Consider the following 18750-nt stretch of genomic DNA (forward strand, 5'->3'; position numbering starts at 1 on the left):
GTAGAAATACATCGCTTTTGTAGGTTGCACGACGCGCCGCAGCACTATATCCCATGCGATTGTAACTGTCCGTCACATTGGACGCTACGCGGCACGTATGCCTGACGTTTTGCGCGCCGCAGAGTGGAGCCCCGCGCAAGGTCAGCGTACGTGCTGGACGCTCGCAATATTGCAACGTCCCCTCGTATTCGTCGGCGTCGTCACCGTCATCATCATTATCATCAGCATCGTCACCACCAGCTTCTTCATTACAATCATCACCGATGTCGTCGTCATCGCCATTTTATATTATGTCGCTTGCGGAACAAATACCTCCCTCAGAGATATCCAATTACGCCTCTCTTGCGCCCAACTGAGACCTTCTTATGCCTGCAGGTTTCTTACTCTCCTTAGGACAGCTAACCCTACGCGCCCCTCTACTGTACGTTTACCTTCCCTAAACAGCATGTCGTTACTGTAATAATTCATCAGTGACATGTTCCATGCATTACGCGACCTGAACAACTACACTTTTTTTTTTCTCAATACCGGCACTTAGTAAACGCAAAATTGTGTCACCACAAGTTGGAATTCTCGCTCGTTACTCGGTAGATACCTTTTTTTAACCTTTTTACCCTTTTCTTTTCTTTTTTTGTCGTTTCGCAGCGTCGTCTGCCTCTTTGCTGTAAAGGAAACGACAGATCCCTAGCTATGCGTAGCGAAAGAACGGTGCGCATCGGATTGCTGGCTTCCCACATTGGCTGACACCCGCTGCAGACTCTGCGACACTGCACCGCATTATTGAGACCGAGTTCGCCATCAAGCGCCGAACCCAACTTCTGCGCAGTGAGATCCGTGAAGCCGTACGTCTGCTTCTATCCCGTTCTCTTATTATTATTGTTTCTTTTTCCCTACTCGTAGCGAGAAACCCTGAATTGATTCCGCGCCGTCGGGGACTGTCCTGTCCAGTGGCGGCTGCCGGGACGCATTAAAATATAGCGTCGCCAGTTCGTAATGAGCCCGCCATCAGCGGCAGCTGCCTGTAGCCGGCCTTCATCGCGGCGCGCTTTAAAGGGACTCGCGCGACGGCAAGAAGGTGCGGAAATCACGGACGCGTTGCAGCACCAAAACCTCATTCGAATCTCCGCTAACGAGGGCCAGAGTTTCCGACGAACGGCGCTGTACTGAAAGGGGAGATCGAAATGGGGCCTCCGCTATCGTCCGGCGAACTGCCTCTCTTGACTGTTCGGGAGTGAAAGAGAGGGTGACAAGTTACGTCCGCGCCGCAACGTGGGTTCACGCACTCGGCTTCTCTCTACAGGAACGGAAACCTCACCTACGGATTTAGCGACACGCATACTCAAAACTTTCGGGACTTATTTACGCGCTGGTAATTACGTCATCAAATGAATTTGAGCGTAGAACACCTAATAACGAGTGATGGTAACGTTTCTACAGCGAAGCTGTTTATGCGGACCCTGTACCATCGTTGTCGGACTCCGCTAAAGCTATCATCATCAGTAATGGCTCGAGCGCCGTCAACTTTTACCACGGCTGCGTCCGTTGCCGCTCGTCATTAAGGCGTAGAATTTAATTTTCCTCTTGTCGTCGTAATGGGGAGGCAGCGTTTGCGGGGGTATGAGCCATTGCCTCATTCATTGTCTTACGTGACGCGCAGATTGAATTTTGAAGCAATTTAATATTGAAGAATCGCAAGTGGCAATGCTGGGCGGATGCTGCTAACCACGCCACCGAGCAAGCTCGAAACATCGAACGCAAGCGACGACGGCGTACTGTGGGCATACCGTCAGATACGTCGCTCTCTCCGTCGCAGTCGAACGTGTGTGTAACTTTATTAAGAAACACAAAGATGTGAATCGTCTAACCAATCCAACCAATCGTCAGAACGATTGCAGCGCCCGCATCTTCAGTGGTTGGCCTGGCGCCCAATATAGGGAGCTTTGTTTTTCTGGTTCCGCACATTCCAACCCAGCTAAATCTATGGGAAGACCACGAGTAGTGCGTACTCCTGAGGAAGAAGCTGCCTATACTGCAAAAGCGAAAATGAGGTGAAATAATGGTGAAACAAAAGATTTGCAATATAGACTACTTGAGACGTTTGACTTCCACAGCTTCACCGTTCGACCATCTTCACATACTGGAAGGGGCGGTGACTTTTTCTTCTCTCTTTTTTCTGTTTTTTTTTTGACAAAGTCGCCATATTGAGGCGCAGAACATCCAATTTTCAGCGCAAGGTCGCTAAGTGATGATGGTAATGACGATATTTTGCTAGTAATTTTGTGTATTTTATGTTTTATTGTTCCTGGACAGATTCCGTGTCTTTTTTTCTTAACTACAGCTTTATCTCCTGCGGTGGCAAGTCGGTGGTTGGAATGACAAAAGAGAAAACAACCCCAAATTTTCTGAAGTGGTGTCAGATCTCAAGATTGTGCTTTACCTAAAAGAAAAAGCAGCTTTGATGAATCCAAATGGCTCACTATTAAAAACTTCAGTATTTCAAGTGGAGTCTCATATCTCCCCCTTGGTATAAAATGGCGGCTAAGCATGGAAGTTATCCGAACTACTTTGAGAAATTTCTGCCAAGTCGTTGTTCTGACTATTTACTTCACAAAACAAGTCACTAAAAATCGCTAAGACTCCGAAAAAGCAAACACGTGATAAACAACCAGACAAAATTGCGTAAATTTCTCGCTAAGTCACTAACCTTGCCAATAGCTCTGAAGAAACAAGCGGAGCAATTGCCGGCATGTCTTGCAAGGCTAGCTCCACCTATAAACATCAACATCCTCCTTCTCTTCTCTTACTCCTCTGTACAAACATTTCAGCGTTACAACTCTGCAAAAGACAATAACCGGATGCGAACTATGCTTTGCTAGCAAAGCCGTAACAAACGGTAAAAAAAGAAGAAAAAAGAATGCAATAAGATAATTCACCGACTATTTATATACTCTCTAATGCGAAATTTGACCGCAGCTCTATACATGTTTTCCGTTTCGCGATATATTGGCTGGCGCGGACAATCTGTCTCGTGCGGCACGTTGCAAACGGAGCGAAGTATGGCGCGACTACCTCGCTAATCGAGAGATCGCAAGAGGCAGCACGTGGGTGACGCGTTGGCGCGATTCACAGCAGCCGCCGCAGACAGACAGACCTCCGTTATGTAGTGCTTTGTTTCCATATATGGTATCGGTGGCGTCATCGGTGAACAGACGACACGCGCTACTCTGCCGCCAGCTTGTAGCCATCGTCACCGCGGAGCTCGTCTTGCGCTGCACTATGCTCTTCTTCTCACGTTTTCGCTATAACCTCCTCCTCCGCTTTCCTCCTCGCGCTATCTTCCCTATCGCCGTCTTTCATCCCCCGCTGCGCTCCACGTTTACTTTTTCGTCCTTCGCTGTGTTCGTTCGCTCGGTTACGAAGGACGTCAACGCTCGCCGAAGGAACGGGCGCCTAAGAGGTGCGCTAGAAAAGTATACAATCACTGTATTCTGCCGGTAATAACATATGGGGCATAAACTTGGAAGTTAACAAAGAAACTTTTGAAGATGGTGAGGACCTCGCCACGAGCGATGGAACGAAAAGTGTTAGACACAGCGTCAAGAGACAGGAAGAGAACAGTGTGGATCAGAGAGCAAACGAGGGTAGCCGATATTCTAGTTGACATTAGGAGAAAGAAATGGAGCTCGGGAGCCAGCATAGGGCTGATAACCGGTGGACCATTGGAGTACAGAATGGTCGCCAAGGGAAGGGAAGTACTGGCGAGGATGGCAGAGAATGAGGTGGCGTGATGGAATTAGGAAACTTGCGGGCATAAGATGGAATCAGCTAGAGCTAGCCATAGGTAATTGGGAGTTCTCTAGGAGAGGCCTTTGTCTTGTTGTGTACATAAATATATGATTATGATTATTACTGTTGTTATGATGATGATGATGATGATGATAATGATAATGATGATAATAATGATGATTATAGTACTTCTGAAGGGTGTCAGAACTCTATTACACGGCTTCGTTGTCTTTGATGTATGTGTCGCTCGGAGTGACATTTCCGAAAGATCTTGTTTTCTCGTCCCACTCCGCCTGCCTGTCGGTTGTCACAAGCGAATTTGCGCATGCGCGGCGCTGCTTTCTCCTCGTCAGGGCTTGCTGATGGGCGCGCCTGGTTGCCGCCTTAGCAAACATAAGTACGCACCGCGCCTTGTTTTCCTTTTATCGGTCCGAAGGCCGACATTGCCCCTTGTGCATTGAGATATACTTAGAAAGAATTGGCAAGAATCATTCAAACAAACGCCAAGTAAAGAGAGTGAGTGAGTGCGCAAGACAGAAGGAGGAAAGACAAGGAGGATAACTAGATGAAATCCGTGTGCTACCATGTTGCAGAGAAAGAAAGAAGGCAGAAGGGATGGATTGCGCGATAGACTGTGATCGTCATTACACGCTTCGTTGCTTTTGCCTTGATACAGAAAAGTGATACATATATATATATATATATATATATATATATATATATATATATATATATATATAGAGAGAGAGAGAGAGAGAGAGAGAGAGAGAGAGGGGGGGGGGCAAGGAAATCTGAAATCTGCAGCAAGGCCGGTAAGACGACAGGCGTAAGCCGGTGGAAGGACAGGCAGAAAGACTGCGCCTGAAAGAAGAGAAGCCGTCGAAGTGTTGACGACGCAGAATGGGGAAAGAACGGAAGGGAAAAAAAGAAGTCGGGCAGGGCACACGAGAGGTGTGTGGCTGCCGGCAGCGGTAGTAGCAGAGGCGCGTTCCTCTAGCCGACAGTTTCGGGAACCGCGGCCGTGCTTCGAGGTTGACGTTGTGCTAAGCGCAGGACGGCGACGAGGTGCCAAGGTAAACAGCGGGCGCTGCCGCCGTCCGACGCACGTTTCTCGCGACGATCGAAACCGCAGCCGCAGCCCGTTACTGGCGCGTCGAGTCTGCGCTGCAGCGCAGTGAAAATCGGCGGTGGCGAAGGTCGTCAACGGCGAAGACAAGATGCACCGAAATGGGCAACGAAAAATTAGAAGAACAAAGAATTGCCAAACTAGGTGAACAGAGAAGCTGGGCTCGTCGGTATAAATTTCGGGACACCTCAAGGTGATCCCAGCGCTTGCTGCTCTGGGATGAAGAATTGAAAACCAAAACAAATGTGTAATGTTTTATATCTATGCTGCTGTTCTAAACATTCCGTTGCCAAGGATCTGAGACACAACTAGCCAACGTCAATTGCGCGTGCAGCAATGAAACATTCACCAGGATAGCAAAACTGAGAAATTAGTCAATCGGTAATTATAAACCTGTCGATGAATCGATCATCGAATCGCTGAAGCAACCAATCTTCGTTACGCAGTATTTGCTAATTTACTTCGAATCTAAACGCCCCTCCCACTTTGGTCATTGTTGGTGGGAAGAAAAGAGTTGAATGTACGCGAGAAATTTCGGTAAATCGGCAGCCATCGCACGCAAGCACGTGAAAAAAAAAACTGCTCTGAAGCAGTTTTTTTTTCCGCGGTCGCTCACTCGTTAGCGCTGGAATCAGCCATGACGTCTGCGTCCGCTACTTCCTTCCATACACATTTCGATGTCGTCCAAAACCACGACCAAACAAAATCATGATGATTTCCATCGCAAGGTTCCGGAACCATGACGACGTTCTCGCTGTCGCCGGCAGACGGCTCGAAATCTCCCGCGAGTAGTTCGCCTTTACCACTAAAACTTCAGCCCTGTCGCTTAAGGTTTCAGAAAACTTAAGATATAGCAAGTGCTTGGTATATTCATTCGATGGTGCGGGACATTCCAAATAGGAGATCCATGGACGGCGTACTTGGATTTGTGATACATCAGTATCATACCCAGAGTCTGCATGGACCGACTGGTTAGTTTAACGTCTAACCCAAAACTGCGTACGCTCAGCATTCCAATGAATGTTTCTTTTCTTTTTACGTGCCTGCAATCATCGGGCATAACCAGTTCGCTTCAGAGGTCGGATTCACGAAACCTTTATTTCGTGTGAGCAGTTTCTCGTCTGCTCGCCTCCGTCCCTAATATGATCTTAGGAGCTGCAACAGCATACAATTAAAAAATATTCTCCTTCCCGTCATTTATTCTAATGCATAATTTGGTTTTTAACTGAACTAATGTATGGCTCAAATAGTCCTCCTGACTCTAAACACACTTGTTCCTCGAAGGCAAAGCTACTGCGCAAGGATACGATGCAAAAGAAACGATGATTAACTACAGGTTGAAGCGTAGGCTCCAAGTATAGAGTCCCGCGAGAAATTTCTTCTGAGGTACACTTGTTCCGTTTGACCTGAGGATAGTTTAATTGGGAAATGTAGCAAAGTTAATACATTTGCTTTAAGGGCACACTGTCTTTATTAAAAACAGAGGATAGGTGCGTTTTTTTTTTTTTTTTATTGAGGAGCGTGGCAGAAATGGTGGCAAACGTTGTGTGAGAAGCGAAGCATGCCCGCTCACGTGTTTTCGCCATTCTTTTTTTCAGCTTTGAAGCACTAATCTATTCACCACCATTCCCTCAGAAATCCCTTAATTTTGGCTTCAGTTCCAGGAACCAGCTCGTCCGTTCGCTTTGTTTACATGTCGCGGTGCATACTTCATCGAGGAATCTCAACAAATGGTTGTACCTCATTGGAAGCGTTTTTCTTTCTTTTATTTATTTATTTATTTGTTTATTTATTTATTTATTTATTTATTTAGAAAGACCTCACAGGCCTTCGAGGAGGCATAGCGTGAGGGGGGCATGTGGTACAGCTTATCACAAGATAAAAACGGTAAAAAGATATCGATGCATAAACAACAAAAAGATAAACATTGGCACAAAACGATGACATTTACAAATGTACAGAAAGATCTCAAAGACACAGAAAAAAAGGAAAAGGAATAAAGAGATAAACACTGCATCAGAACACCAAGAATAGCAGGAAGTATTACATAAAAGCAGCAAGGTACTTTGCGTTGAGACGTTATACACAGCGTAACGTTTAAAAAAAACAGAAAACAAACAAACATACCCTAAAGGTGAATCGGGCTATACATAGGCAGTGCGTATATATACTGGTACAGTGAGCTTGTAACATAGCTTCCATAGCTTGCAGGGATGCTAACATTTTTTACTCGCGCTCCTAGAAAACATCGTCGAAAAAAAAAAAAAGAAACACTCGCATGAAGGAATACAAGTACACTTCATTTACAATGGTAGAAATATAAAAGAAGACAGTTGCATTTGGATATGCAATACAGCAGTTCGGAAAAACAAATAATGAACTATACAAGGATTACTTGAAAACTGCAAGAGATAAAGTAGCTGCACGTTACGAAAAAGAGAAAAACAAAGAAAGCATGATGTCAGTTAGACAATTGCTTGCCATTTCACCAGGGGTGAAAACAACCAGGAACATTTTTGCGTTCATGTTAGCGGTCTCTTGACCAACGAAAGAAGCCGGCTCAGTGGTTCTGAACATTTATCTGCATTCACTACGTAAGCTACTGATCTCAGGAACTGCTTCCACTCCTGAATTTCCAAGTGGAGGAACGAAAAACGGATTGGGTCAGTGCAGGCGAAAGGTTGGTGAATCTTTAAAGAGTGGTCCGTGCATGCTGCAGCGGCTGCCTTTATTATTGTTGTAGTGTGAGGAGCACGGTTGTGATATATATTGTGAAAGAACGTTATTCGAGAAGCGTTCCACCTTCTGTCTAGTGATGCGACGTCAAAACTGTTTTTAATTTGTGTACAGCGCTGTCGTTTTTTTTTTCCTTGTCGCAGGCGTTTTACATAATGTTGAATGCCTTACTTCGCAAAATTTTGCACCATCAGCACGTTGCGCATGATGAATTGTGCCTGGGCCGTCAACGGCACTAACCTACCCGCAAGCTTCAACTCTGGTCCAACTCCTATTACCCGCCTCTTTCTCTTTTTACTTTCACCTCCCTTCCCCAATGCTAAGTAGCAAGTCGCAACTTTGATTCAGGCCGACATCTCAGTTTTTCTGCCATAGTAAATCTCTCTCTCTCTCTCTCGTCCCGCCGTTGTTGCTCAGAGGCTATGGTGTTGGGCTGCTGAGCACGAGGTCACAGGATCGAATCCCGGCCACGGCGGCCGCATTTCAATGGGGGCGAAATGCGAAAACACCCGTGTACTTAGATTTAGGTGCACGTTAAAGAACCCCAGGTGGTCGAAATTTCTGGAGTCCTCAACTGCGGCGTGCCTCATAATCAGAAAGTGGTTTTGGCACGTAAAACCCCATAATTTAATCTATCTCTCTCTCTCTCTCTCCTATTACCCGCCGTGTTGGCTTTCCGGCCTATTCGCGGAAAATGATAGAAAAAAACAAGATGGCAGTTTTTGCACGAAGGGCGAATCATTGACAGCAATACCAAGGGTTAGCATCGTGCTTGAACACCTGAGACGGTGTTCCAGACATGCGCAGATGCGACAAAACGTGGGGTGTCAAAATTCCTAGCAGCCTTGTAATCTTTAACACGCCGTGGCAGTGCCTATAATGGCATCGCACAGGCTCCGTTGCGCTTCCCGTAAAAAGCGGTGTCACGGAAATTACAAGAGTTTCGGATTGCGAGCACTAATATTTTGCTGCCCTTTATTTTTGTATCTGCGAAGGTTTAAGACAGAAGGCATCCGCTGTGAATGGAATGATGTATGACTGCTCTTTATGCGCTGAAATAATTATAAGGAATAATTTAATCAAAAACATAATGGTTAGTCTGAGAAAGTTTGCCTTTTGAATACTATAACATATACCTTGCATATACAGCATAGACAGAACGTAGCATACATATACATAAATGTATTCAGGACATTACGACAAAGGCGACGGCGAAAATTAGCCTTCAATGTCCATATATTTTCTATCGCAATAGCAATTAAAAGAACTGCGTGACGCTTTAGAATCAAATTCTGTCGGTGAGCATGCTGATAGCGGAACGCGTTGAATGACTGTTGATAGAGCGAAAAATGCAGCGGGTAGCAGCAGCCGAGCTCAATGAAATAACCGCCTATACAAATTATTGGAAATTTGTGGCGTGCATCAGAGAAGTTGTACCAATTAGAAGCTTTGCCGCAGTACATATCGCGATCACCAGTAGAAAAGAAAATTATCGTATGAATAACAGATTATCGAATTTAAAAAACCACTGAGATGGCACAAACGACTCCAGCTCAAAATTTACGCAATTAATGATAAGCTCCTCGTGGTTGCTGCGCAATGCTTGGCAAATTCTCTTTTAAGTTATTCGTTCTCGCTACTAATGCAACTGTTCCAGCGTCAACATCGACGCATCCCTGGTAAGTCATTTTTTACCTGACCTACCGTAACATAGAAGCAGTGCGTGTATAAAGGACGAAGGAAAACCGGAACCGGAAGTCGCACTTACCGTAGGCCCTGGACGCTGGCGGCAGGTAGAGCAGGACGGCGCACAGCGCCGATAGCAGCGAAATGGACCAACGCATTCTGGCAGCGGATAGGAAGCGAAGAGGCCCCTGACGCTGTCTCGGCGACGGGCGAACTGCCGGGCCCCGCGCCGCCCCCATGATCGCGAGAGAGCGTCGATGCCCGACCCTGTAACGAAAATGTGCGACGCTCCTCCTTCGCACCGGCCACCGAAGCAAGCCGCGACCTGCGCACAGGAAAAGGACGAAGGCTTAGGAGTCGCGCGACATGCACGCACTAGAGACGACAACTCGCAGTGGAACTTCAGCCGAAAAAGCGCAACATAACGGGACGTCATTATTAACAGGAGGTCCCGTTACTTTGCGCTGTGTCTGCTCAGGTCACCAACGAACCAGCCCGAACGCGTACGATACGCAATAGAAGACACGTAAAACACACTGCAAACGCAACGTCAGTTCGCATACTACACCTGTACGTACCCTAAAGGCATAAAACGCGAGATCAGGTCACGTAAAGGTGTGGTAAATTGTGGAACAAAATTGAAAGCACTATGAGGTCAAATAAAAATAAAGGAAGCTTACATCAGTTGAAAGAAACTGTAATAAATAATTTCCAACGATATTGCTTCCTGTTTTGAAATTTCTGGAAGACTAGCTACCAGAGCTCACCTGTGTAATCTTTCTGATGGTCGTCGGTCTAGGATACCTTTTTTTTCTTTCATTAGTTATAGATTCTAAGTTCATATGAAGTGTGTATCCCCTCTATATATGCGAAAAGGAGTACTAAGTGCCGCCTCATTGCACCAACATCTCCTAACTACAGCGTTCATTAAAAAAAGGCTGCGCTATGCGCATCGACACAAGATGGCCACGCGAACAAGTCGCACCATTTCAATATGTACGGCAGCCATCAGATCGTTAAAGGTTGGTAGTCTTCGTTATTATTTAAAGAAGCATATGGAAAGCTAGGTCACCTTAGGACCACGTGCTCCTCCGACTATTCGCACTAAAATCGTGCAGACACCACGCGTTGTGGGAGTCGATCTAAGCGAAGCTATAGCGAGGCGGCAAGACGAGGCGTCGAAACTCCGCAAGGGACGCGCAATGGACTTCGCTGGCTAACGCGCCTTGCAAGCGTCGGCCTCGTGCGGCGGGGAAACGCCCGACGCAGCGCCAGCACCGACCGCGGCGCACTAAACCTTCAGACAACACGCAGCTCTCGCGGGAGAGCGCGTGTGCGCACCTCAAATGTCTAGTTCGCGTCAGGCTGACCAACGCAGCTCGGTTAAGCGGGCGCGCGTTGGCCCCGCCATATGCGGAGAAAGACCGGCCGCCGACCGCGAAAACTGGCGAAAGAGCGAAAGAAGGCTATTCGCTCTAACGCAATACGAAACGGAGCAATCATTCCCCGAGCGCGTGGGCGTGGGCTGACCCGCGCACCTTGTTTTGTGCAGGCCTGCACTCCAACGTGTGAATGCTCCGTGGGTTGTCCAAGATATTCTGCTACGGCGTCTGCAGCGAACGTACGCCGAGCCACCTCGAATATCCCCAGGAACGAGGAGTATACATGTGCTAAGGTACTACTATAGTAACGTTGCAATGGTAAGGATGCGATAGTCAACAGTAAAACAGCAACACAATGCAGGAAAAAGCTACAGAAATGGTGAAAATTGTCTACTAATGCGCAAGCATTCTTTGGCTCGGCTACTACTTAACGTTTGCTTACTTGTTTAGCTAGCTTATGCATGTCTAGCCGTCGCTACCAATAATCTGTTATTACACGATTACAACGATTACATGTGTTAACATTTCCAATTACGCATTTATTTTGCAGATATGTCGTATCAATTTAGCTGAAATGCCGTCACAATCGGTTCTTTTTTCTTTTTTACCACACCTCAGCTTCTTTTTTCAAGCGAAGCTTGTATTGGCTCACAAGTGGCATTGTCGTCGTCACGCAAAAGCCCAGTTTCTCCCAGATCAGAAGAGCTGCGAGAAAGAGTGGTTTGATGAATTGACAGCTGCGCCGGTGCCGGAGCGTAAGCCATTAGCAAGGATTCCAGCTGCATAGGCGCGCGCTCATACCACGCGCGCAACCAATCACAACCGTTTCGCTTCCGCCGGGGAGGGAAAGGGCAGGAAAGGGTATGGCACGCGGTGCACTGGCTTCGTTTCCGTTCAGTTCAGTCTCGCACAACAGATGGGACGGCCACGCGTTGTGTGTTCCCCCGAAGAACGGGCAGCGTTTGACCAGCGGCGGCGAGAAATCGCCCGTGAGAAGGCCCACCGTCGGCGCGCCGATCCAGCCGTTAGAGCCGCCCGAGCTCAGGCACTCAGACAGCAGCGAAAAGAATATCCCGTGCTGAGCGAGCTGGAGGCCGAACCAATCCGGCACCGTTACCTGTGGGTTACTTAACCGTGACGAAGCTCAAGTGCACGCAGGACAAGCTTCGCTTACTCCAATTTTCCGGTAGGGGAAGGGTTGGTCATTTTTCCTCCTTTTTTACCTTGTTGTTACTACCTTGACGCGGGGACGGCGACGTCACCATTATTTTTTAGCGCTAACAATGATCTGCTGTTACACTATTATAACGATTACATGTGTGAACTTCTTTATTTTCCTTTTTTGTTACGACGTTGATGCGGCGACGGCGACGTAACCAGTTTTTTTTTTTCTTTCTAACGCTACCAATCATCTCCTATGAACTTTGCATGTATTCGCGGGCTTATATATATATATATATATATATATATATATATATATATATATATATATATATATAAACACATGCGCTACTGTACAAGCACATATGCTTGTGCGGAAATTAACAGTGCAGTATAAGCGGGTACAAATACACAGAAATCCTGTAATTATAAAACAAACTTCCATGCCTCTCTGGCCTCGCTATGAAGCGGGATTTAGTTTAATTACTTCGCGCGAATTACCAGACTTTGCAAGTTTTTGAATACAGCTTTATCAGAGTAATATTCTATTTGATGTGGTTGTTGTTGTTGTTGTCTGCTGCACGAAATTCACAAATCAAAATAAATAAATAAATCTAGTCACTGTTGCTCATCTTGCCTTCCTTACGAACACCATGAAAACATAATACAGTAGCATTCTGTTTATTCGATTCGTGCAAGATATGCAAATTTACGGGGACGCAAAAAGAGGGACAAATTTGCATTGCTAATTTCTTTGCCTCCCAGTAATTTATACGGGAAGTCACGGACTCTGGGTCCGAAACACTGCACCTGATTTGATTTAAAACGTAGCCCACCTGGTGTTTCGTCTAGCAAATCGCAGTTTCCGTTTTGTTACCCCTTATTGCGTGAATGCGGTGTTCATTTGAGGCTTGACCCCGATATATATTCATAAGACTCGATACTTCTTGGGTGCAACTCCGACAAAGGCGTAAGAAGGCGAAGGAGCAGAATTATTTCTCGCTTTATTATGCGCATACTGATCACTCCTCATTTTTTTTTATCTCTCGGAGTTATCCTGACTCGAAGGCTATACATACAACTTGCCTTTGTTGGGCGCGTTGAAAAGGAAAGCTAAGGAGCAATGACAAACTCCGGATCAATAACAACGTCCCGCGGGGGCTTCTTTCCTCAGACACAGGTCCAAGACAAGACGACCAACTGCGTTCGATTCACCGGTGGCGCTAGTGGTGATAACGTGATTGCACGGACGGTACGCCCGTTCGAAGAAATAACTGGGCGTCGCCTGGCGGGATCTCTCCAGCAATTCGCAGCATCTGACAGATTGTCCTTCAAGTACGCGGCAATACTGAAATGAATAGTACCGCTAATTTTTCTGTCTGTCTGTCTGTCTGTCTGTCTGTCTGTCTGTCTGTCTGTCTGTCTGTCTGTCTGTCTGTCCGTCCGTCCGTCCGTCCGTCCGTCCGTCCGTCCGTCCGTCCGTCCCAAAATGCCTTTTTATTTAGGTAAGCGACATTCAGCGATACGTATCCAACCACTCTCATAACAGCCAGACTGAACGTGCATGTCCTTAGCTACTTAAGCAGACGCAGCGTTCCCTCACATCGGGTTAAACTGCTGTTAACTAAGGTAAGCGTCCCTCCAGTTGGAATTAGGCTTTTCGTCTCGCATTCCCGTAACCCGGGTTGAGTTATTATACCATTGCACTAGATGGCCCAATTTCTGTACATTCGCGTTCTGTCGAGCAAATGGAAAGAATAAGCTTAGCAGGCTCGACATCAGTCTCAATGATAAACTGGAGCAGCGTGCATGCTTTTACTGCCTCGCTGTGCAACGAATACGCGTTGCAAGTAATTTGCTTAAGAGCCCAGTAAGACATTCCAGCAAGAAGCACCGCAGCACGCTGCGGTTCGTACTTCTGTTTCCCGGTCTTTAAACAAGAGCTAAATTAAAGCGTCACATCGCTATCCCGAGCTGTGAGCTCTCCTGCAGTTTTCGTTGTCATGCTTAAAAGTGAAACTTAATGCAGGAGAAGCTCCGGAATTACAAAATAATTTAAACCTGGTCAAGTTAGCATGAGTTAGAAGAACATTCCGAGTGATAATACGGGTACCAGAAAATGAGTCACGAAAATTAATCAGGGCTCGAATCGAAAGTGCAGCGCGTGTTTTTTTCCTCGCTTTCTTTCTTTCTTTCTTTCTTTCTTTCTTTCTTTCTTTCTTTCTTTCTTTCTTTCTTTCTTTCTTTCTTTCTTTCTTTCTTTCTTCTTCTTTTTTTCTTTCTTTGTTTCTTTCTTTCTTTCTTTCTTTCCAAGAACGTCTTTGCAAGGAGATCATGGCAGATGGCGCAATTCCATTTGTTCAGCTTGAAAATCCTGAAGAAATGAATATTACTTGCACGGGGAGGAGGGGGGGTACAGGGTATGAACTGCTAATCAGGAATGTTTTGTTAATTAACTTTTAATTTTTGTAAAGCTATGAACGGGGCTAGTTGGTGGACGTTCAAGATTGTACTGCGCTTAGTGTTACGCTGACGAACATAAGGAACAAGACGCGGATGTACGTGGCACAAACTACCAACTTGTTTAATACTGTTAAAGAACACGCTTATACATAAGGTGATGTGGCGGGGGAGGGGAGACATAAACGGATATCGCAAGGTGACGACATGTGATGATGTGGTGGGCCGGATACACATCGTTCACATCGTTCACTTGCACCCGTTCGCCCTGGCAAACTCGACCTCAGCTTTGGTGAAGGAGGTGCTACTAGAAAGCACCACAGTCATTGGCATATCAAAAAGAAAAACGGAGCGAGAAATACGGGAAGCACTTGCGATAGCAAAAGAGAAATAGAAGTGCGTAAGCACTCCGTCCATCATGCTTATCGAAGTTGAGGTCGAGTTTGCCAGGGTGAACGGGTGCACGTGACCTGTGTTTTTTTCCGACCGAACACATCATCACATGTCGTCACCTTGTGATATCTTTTTATATCTCCCCCACCCCCGCCATATAAACTTGTATATAAGCGTTTTCTTTAACAGCATTAAAAAAGTTGGTAGTTTACGCCACGTACGTCCGCGTCTTGTTCCTTATCTCCCCCCCCCTCAATGTAACACTAAACGCAATACATTAACGCATCATTAACTTTTGATTGTTTACGTTAGTGCAGATGTTAGAGTTGCAGGATCAAATGGCCTCATGCTTAAGCAATAATCATATTGCGATAAATACAAGACTGCCACGACACTCGGGTTATATCTGTCACTAAAATTGGTGCCTAAAGCACTGGTATTACGTGTTATCGCTTTCCACGACAAGCCACCTTAAGTGGTGGTTCAGCTGCAATGGCGTTTTGCTGCTGAGCTCGAGGTCGCGGGTTCAATTCCCGGCCGCGGCAGCCGCATTCCGATTATGGAGCAAAGATGCAAAGCTACTCATGGGGTCATATAAGGTAAAACTATTCCAATATGTTTTTATTCCAATCTCGTGACGTCAAATTTGCGGAACCACCGACGCAAGCATCGGGCGGTGACCCGCAGGGTTGTCTGAACAGACCAATCAAACGCTCCCCTCTTTCATAGGTCACTTTTGTGTGCTTGAAAAACGAATAAAATTGCCTGCACTGAGCGGCTTGTCTTGTCTAATTGGCTGAAAATAGGCGAGGAGCACGCTCAAGTGGAGAAGGATTCGATGGGGCCTAGCCACTGCACTGAAAGTCGATAACCGGATGAAGAGGGTGGTGCCGGCGTTTGCGACTGGTCCACTTTCCCTTACTTAGCTTCTTAGCTTGCGGTGGCTGGTCGAAAATGGCGGCGGCATACAACGGAAGCTTAAGAATAACACTAAAACGGATCTTAAGCAAAGAAGAGTTGGCAGAACGAGGTCGTAAACGGGCCGAAAGTGCTCGAATACGTTACACAGCTACTCAAAAGGTTTTATCATAAGCAAATAAACTCATGCTCTCCGGCAGGTGCGAGTAGCCAGTGCCTGAGCGATCGGCGGCAGCCATCTTTTATTCCTTTCGGAACGGGGCAGCCTGTGGCTATTCAGAATAAAATTCAGTTTTGTTCGGCATATTCATGCACCTTTAACGTGTACACGTCACTTTGACGCGGTGATCTTTTGCGGTTTTGTGACGTTGCGTGACAGGCAGGTGAAGAGGGTGCAGCCCGAAAACGTTTGACCAATAGCCGAGGACTATAAAGGCCAAAAAAGGCGTCGAATCAGAAATAACTTTTTTTCTTTTGTTCGATCAAATCACGCATAATAGTGTGTACACGTCATATCAGATGGGGAGCTATCGCGGTTTTCGTGATGTCGCGTGACAGACAGGTGAAGTGTGGGTGGTCCAAAAAAGTTGTTGACCAATCGCGGAGGGCTGATTGCAGAATTGGAATAGAAAAGTTTGGAATAGGTTTACGTTATAGCGCCCACGCTCCATGTTGTGGGTGGTTCAAAGAACCACAGGTAGAACCACCAGCCCTGCAATGCAGCGTCTCTGATAGCCCCCATCATGTTGATTTGGGAAGTTCAACACGATCAGTCAATCAACCAATCAATGAAATGGGCGGCAAATAACTAGTTGGTGTAATGAAGTTGAGAAATTTGCCGACAGAGGATGGAGTCAGCTGACGAAAAGCAAAAAATAATAGATAATATGTGAAACACGGTGGCCATGGCGTGCTTTCGTATCCGCAATAACTTGTAGCGTATGCGGCTCACTGAAGCATAGCCTTTGAGATATGTTTCGTTCTTGTTACTCGAAGGCAACTGTCAGTGGGTCGTGGATTTGGACACAGCTTATTGGGGATCGCTGTGAGACGCTTTCTCTCTGCAGTGGACGTAAAATAGGCTGATGATGATCTTGATGAATCAATCAATCAATCAACCAAGCAATTGTCTGGTTCATTGTTTGGTTGATTCAGAGTGTTAGCGCTCTAAATGTGTCCTTTACGCTTTGCGGGACACAAGTATGCGTAGTGTGGCGCATTTCGGGACAAGTAACTCTAAAGTATTGTTAGCTCCAGTATGTCTCAGTATACATATTTTGTGGACGTACCTTGAGCGTTGATTGGCTTCGAATTCACAGCTGCAGACTGATCAAATATTAGTCAATAGAGCTTTGATAATTACTTGATGGCACTCTGTGGCCCTTGCTATCCAAATGACGTCCGTCTTTTTCAGTAATCGGTCTGGAAAAGGCAGAATATAATTAGAAGAAAAGAAAGAAAAAAGTTTATTCAGTGAAAATAAATAAGAATGGTGGGCTCATTTAGGGCCGGCTATCTCAAAGTCACAAGCACTACTCAGGAAAGATAGAGGGATGTGAATAAAAGGAATGACAGCGAGAATTTCTACTTCCGCAAGTTCGTCTCGTGTTTCGTCCATTCCTTATTCCTTAATGCACAATTTAAACATTTTAATTATTAAAACACAATGTCTAACTATCGCCGTTAGAGCAAGAGTTCTGCACGGCGCTCATTCTGTTGCTGTATGGTAATTTGATTTCTCATTTTGCACAAGTCCAATTAATTTTCACTTTTCTGTGCACCTGCCTTGAGCTGTTGCGAAAGGAGCACTTCCTTTTTTTCCCTCGTGCCGAAGAAGAGCAACCTACGCGTTCCGAAGAATCATTATTCGTTTATTCACCGTAAATAATTAGTGAACTCTTCCTTAATGAGCATGCAGAAATGAAAAATCGCACTCAGGAACTTGCACGGGCTCGAACATTAGAAGACTGGCTTTAACCTCATCTTCTCTTTGTTTCACAAGCTCGAAATAGCGTGTGTGACCTCTAATAATGTTGAAAACACTTTTATTTTATTTTTCATTTAGTTTTTATTTTTATTTTCTATAGGCTGCGGGGGCGGGGGGCTACGATTCTTCGACGAAATTGTGCGACCATAAGCGCTTAAAAAGACGTTATATTTGTTATATGTATGCAGGTTTCCGAGCGCATATGTCGTTAGTAGCAACCTAATTACTGTATTGCGGTTTATTAACAGAGTTCACTGGCGAATCTAGACCAATTCTTGACGCCAACTGGGCGCGACTGATGGGTTCGCGGAAAATAAAATTTTTACTGACATTCTTTTACGAATTACGAGTTGTTAAAGGCGTCCCAATTACCTTTTCAGCATTTATTTTCTTTCTATTCCTTTTCAATCCGGTTTTCTGATCGCACGATCCTGAAGCTGGCCTTCAGAACTATTCTTGTTCTGTATTGCACACTAGTATATGGTTCAGGTCAATGACCCGGAAATTCTCTTATACCTTACTCCTGTACCTCCTTTTGATTAACTACGTATGGTCGCTTCGCCACTGCGGCTGGTCCCGCTACAACTACTTCTAAGAGGTTGGAGCACGCTCCCGCTCCACTCTAGTCGACTTAAGTGCCTGCAGTTAGCGTTTCTTTAACCAGCAGCCCCTTTACCGCTCATTCCATTACCGCAAGCCTAACAGTTATGTACGCGGTCTCCCGGAAATACCTTGCTTTGCGCAAGCACGGATCAGCGAAGGCGACGCCGTTTTGCACTCGCTCGGAAGTACAACAGTGGCTACATTAGATGGTAGCCGGACCACCAAAAATCAGGCGGCAAGGGTCATACGAAGCCCATTAGCGGCCGCCGCTATCTCCGCTAGGACTGGCCCCGAACTAGGATTTGGTAGCGGTCGCGGAGTCTGTAAAGTTACTGCTGGAGTGGCAGTAAGCGTTGACCGCCTGCGAGAATACTTGAAGATTCGGGCAACTGCATTTGTATTGGTTTGGCCTGTCATGACGTTGTACAGGGACGACAGAAAGAAAACAATATAATCGCTAACAATTCGATTTTATTGAAGTGTTGCCAGAACTTATATACAAATGAAAAATA

General features: G+C 45.9%; 1 protein-coding gene across 1 annotated transcript in view; it reads right to left on the reverse strand.

The window, feature by feature from the left end:
* Positions 1-18750, reverse strand: part of LOC142585789 (cubilin-like) — a 270644-nt gene that overhangs the window by 156168 nt on the left and 95726 nt on the right. The window contains exon 2 of the mRNA XM_075696798.1: positions 9417-9659. Within this exon, the coding sequence (XP_075552913.1) occupies positions 9417-9573 (157 nt within the window). The 5' untranslated portion in view covers positions 9574-9659. The remainder of the gene's footprint in view (positions 1-9416; positions 9660-18750) is intronic.

This window comes from Dermacentor variabilis, chromosome 6 (assembly GCF_050947875.1).
Source record: "Dermacentor variabilis isolate Ectoservices chromosome 6, ASM5094787v1, whole genome shotgun sequence".
NCBI lineage: Eukaryota > Metazoa > Arthropoda > Arachnida > Ixodida > Ixodidae > Dermacentor > Dermacentor variabilis.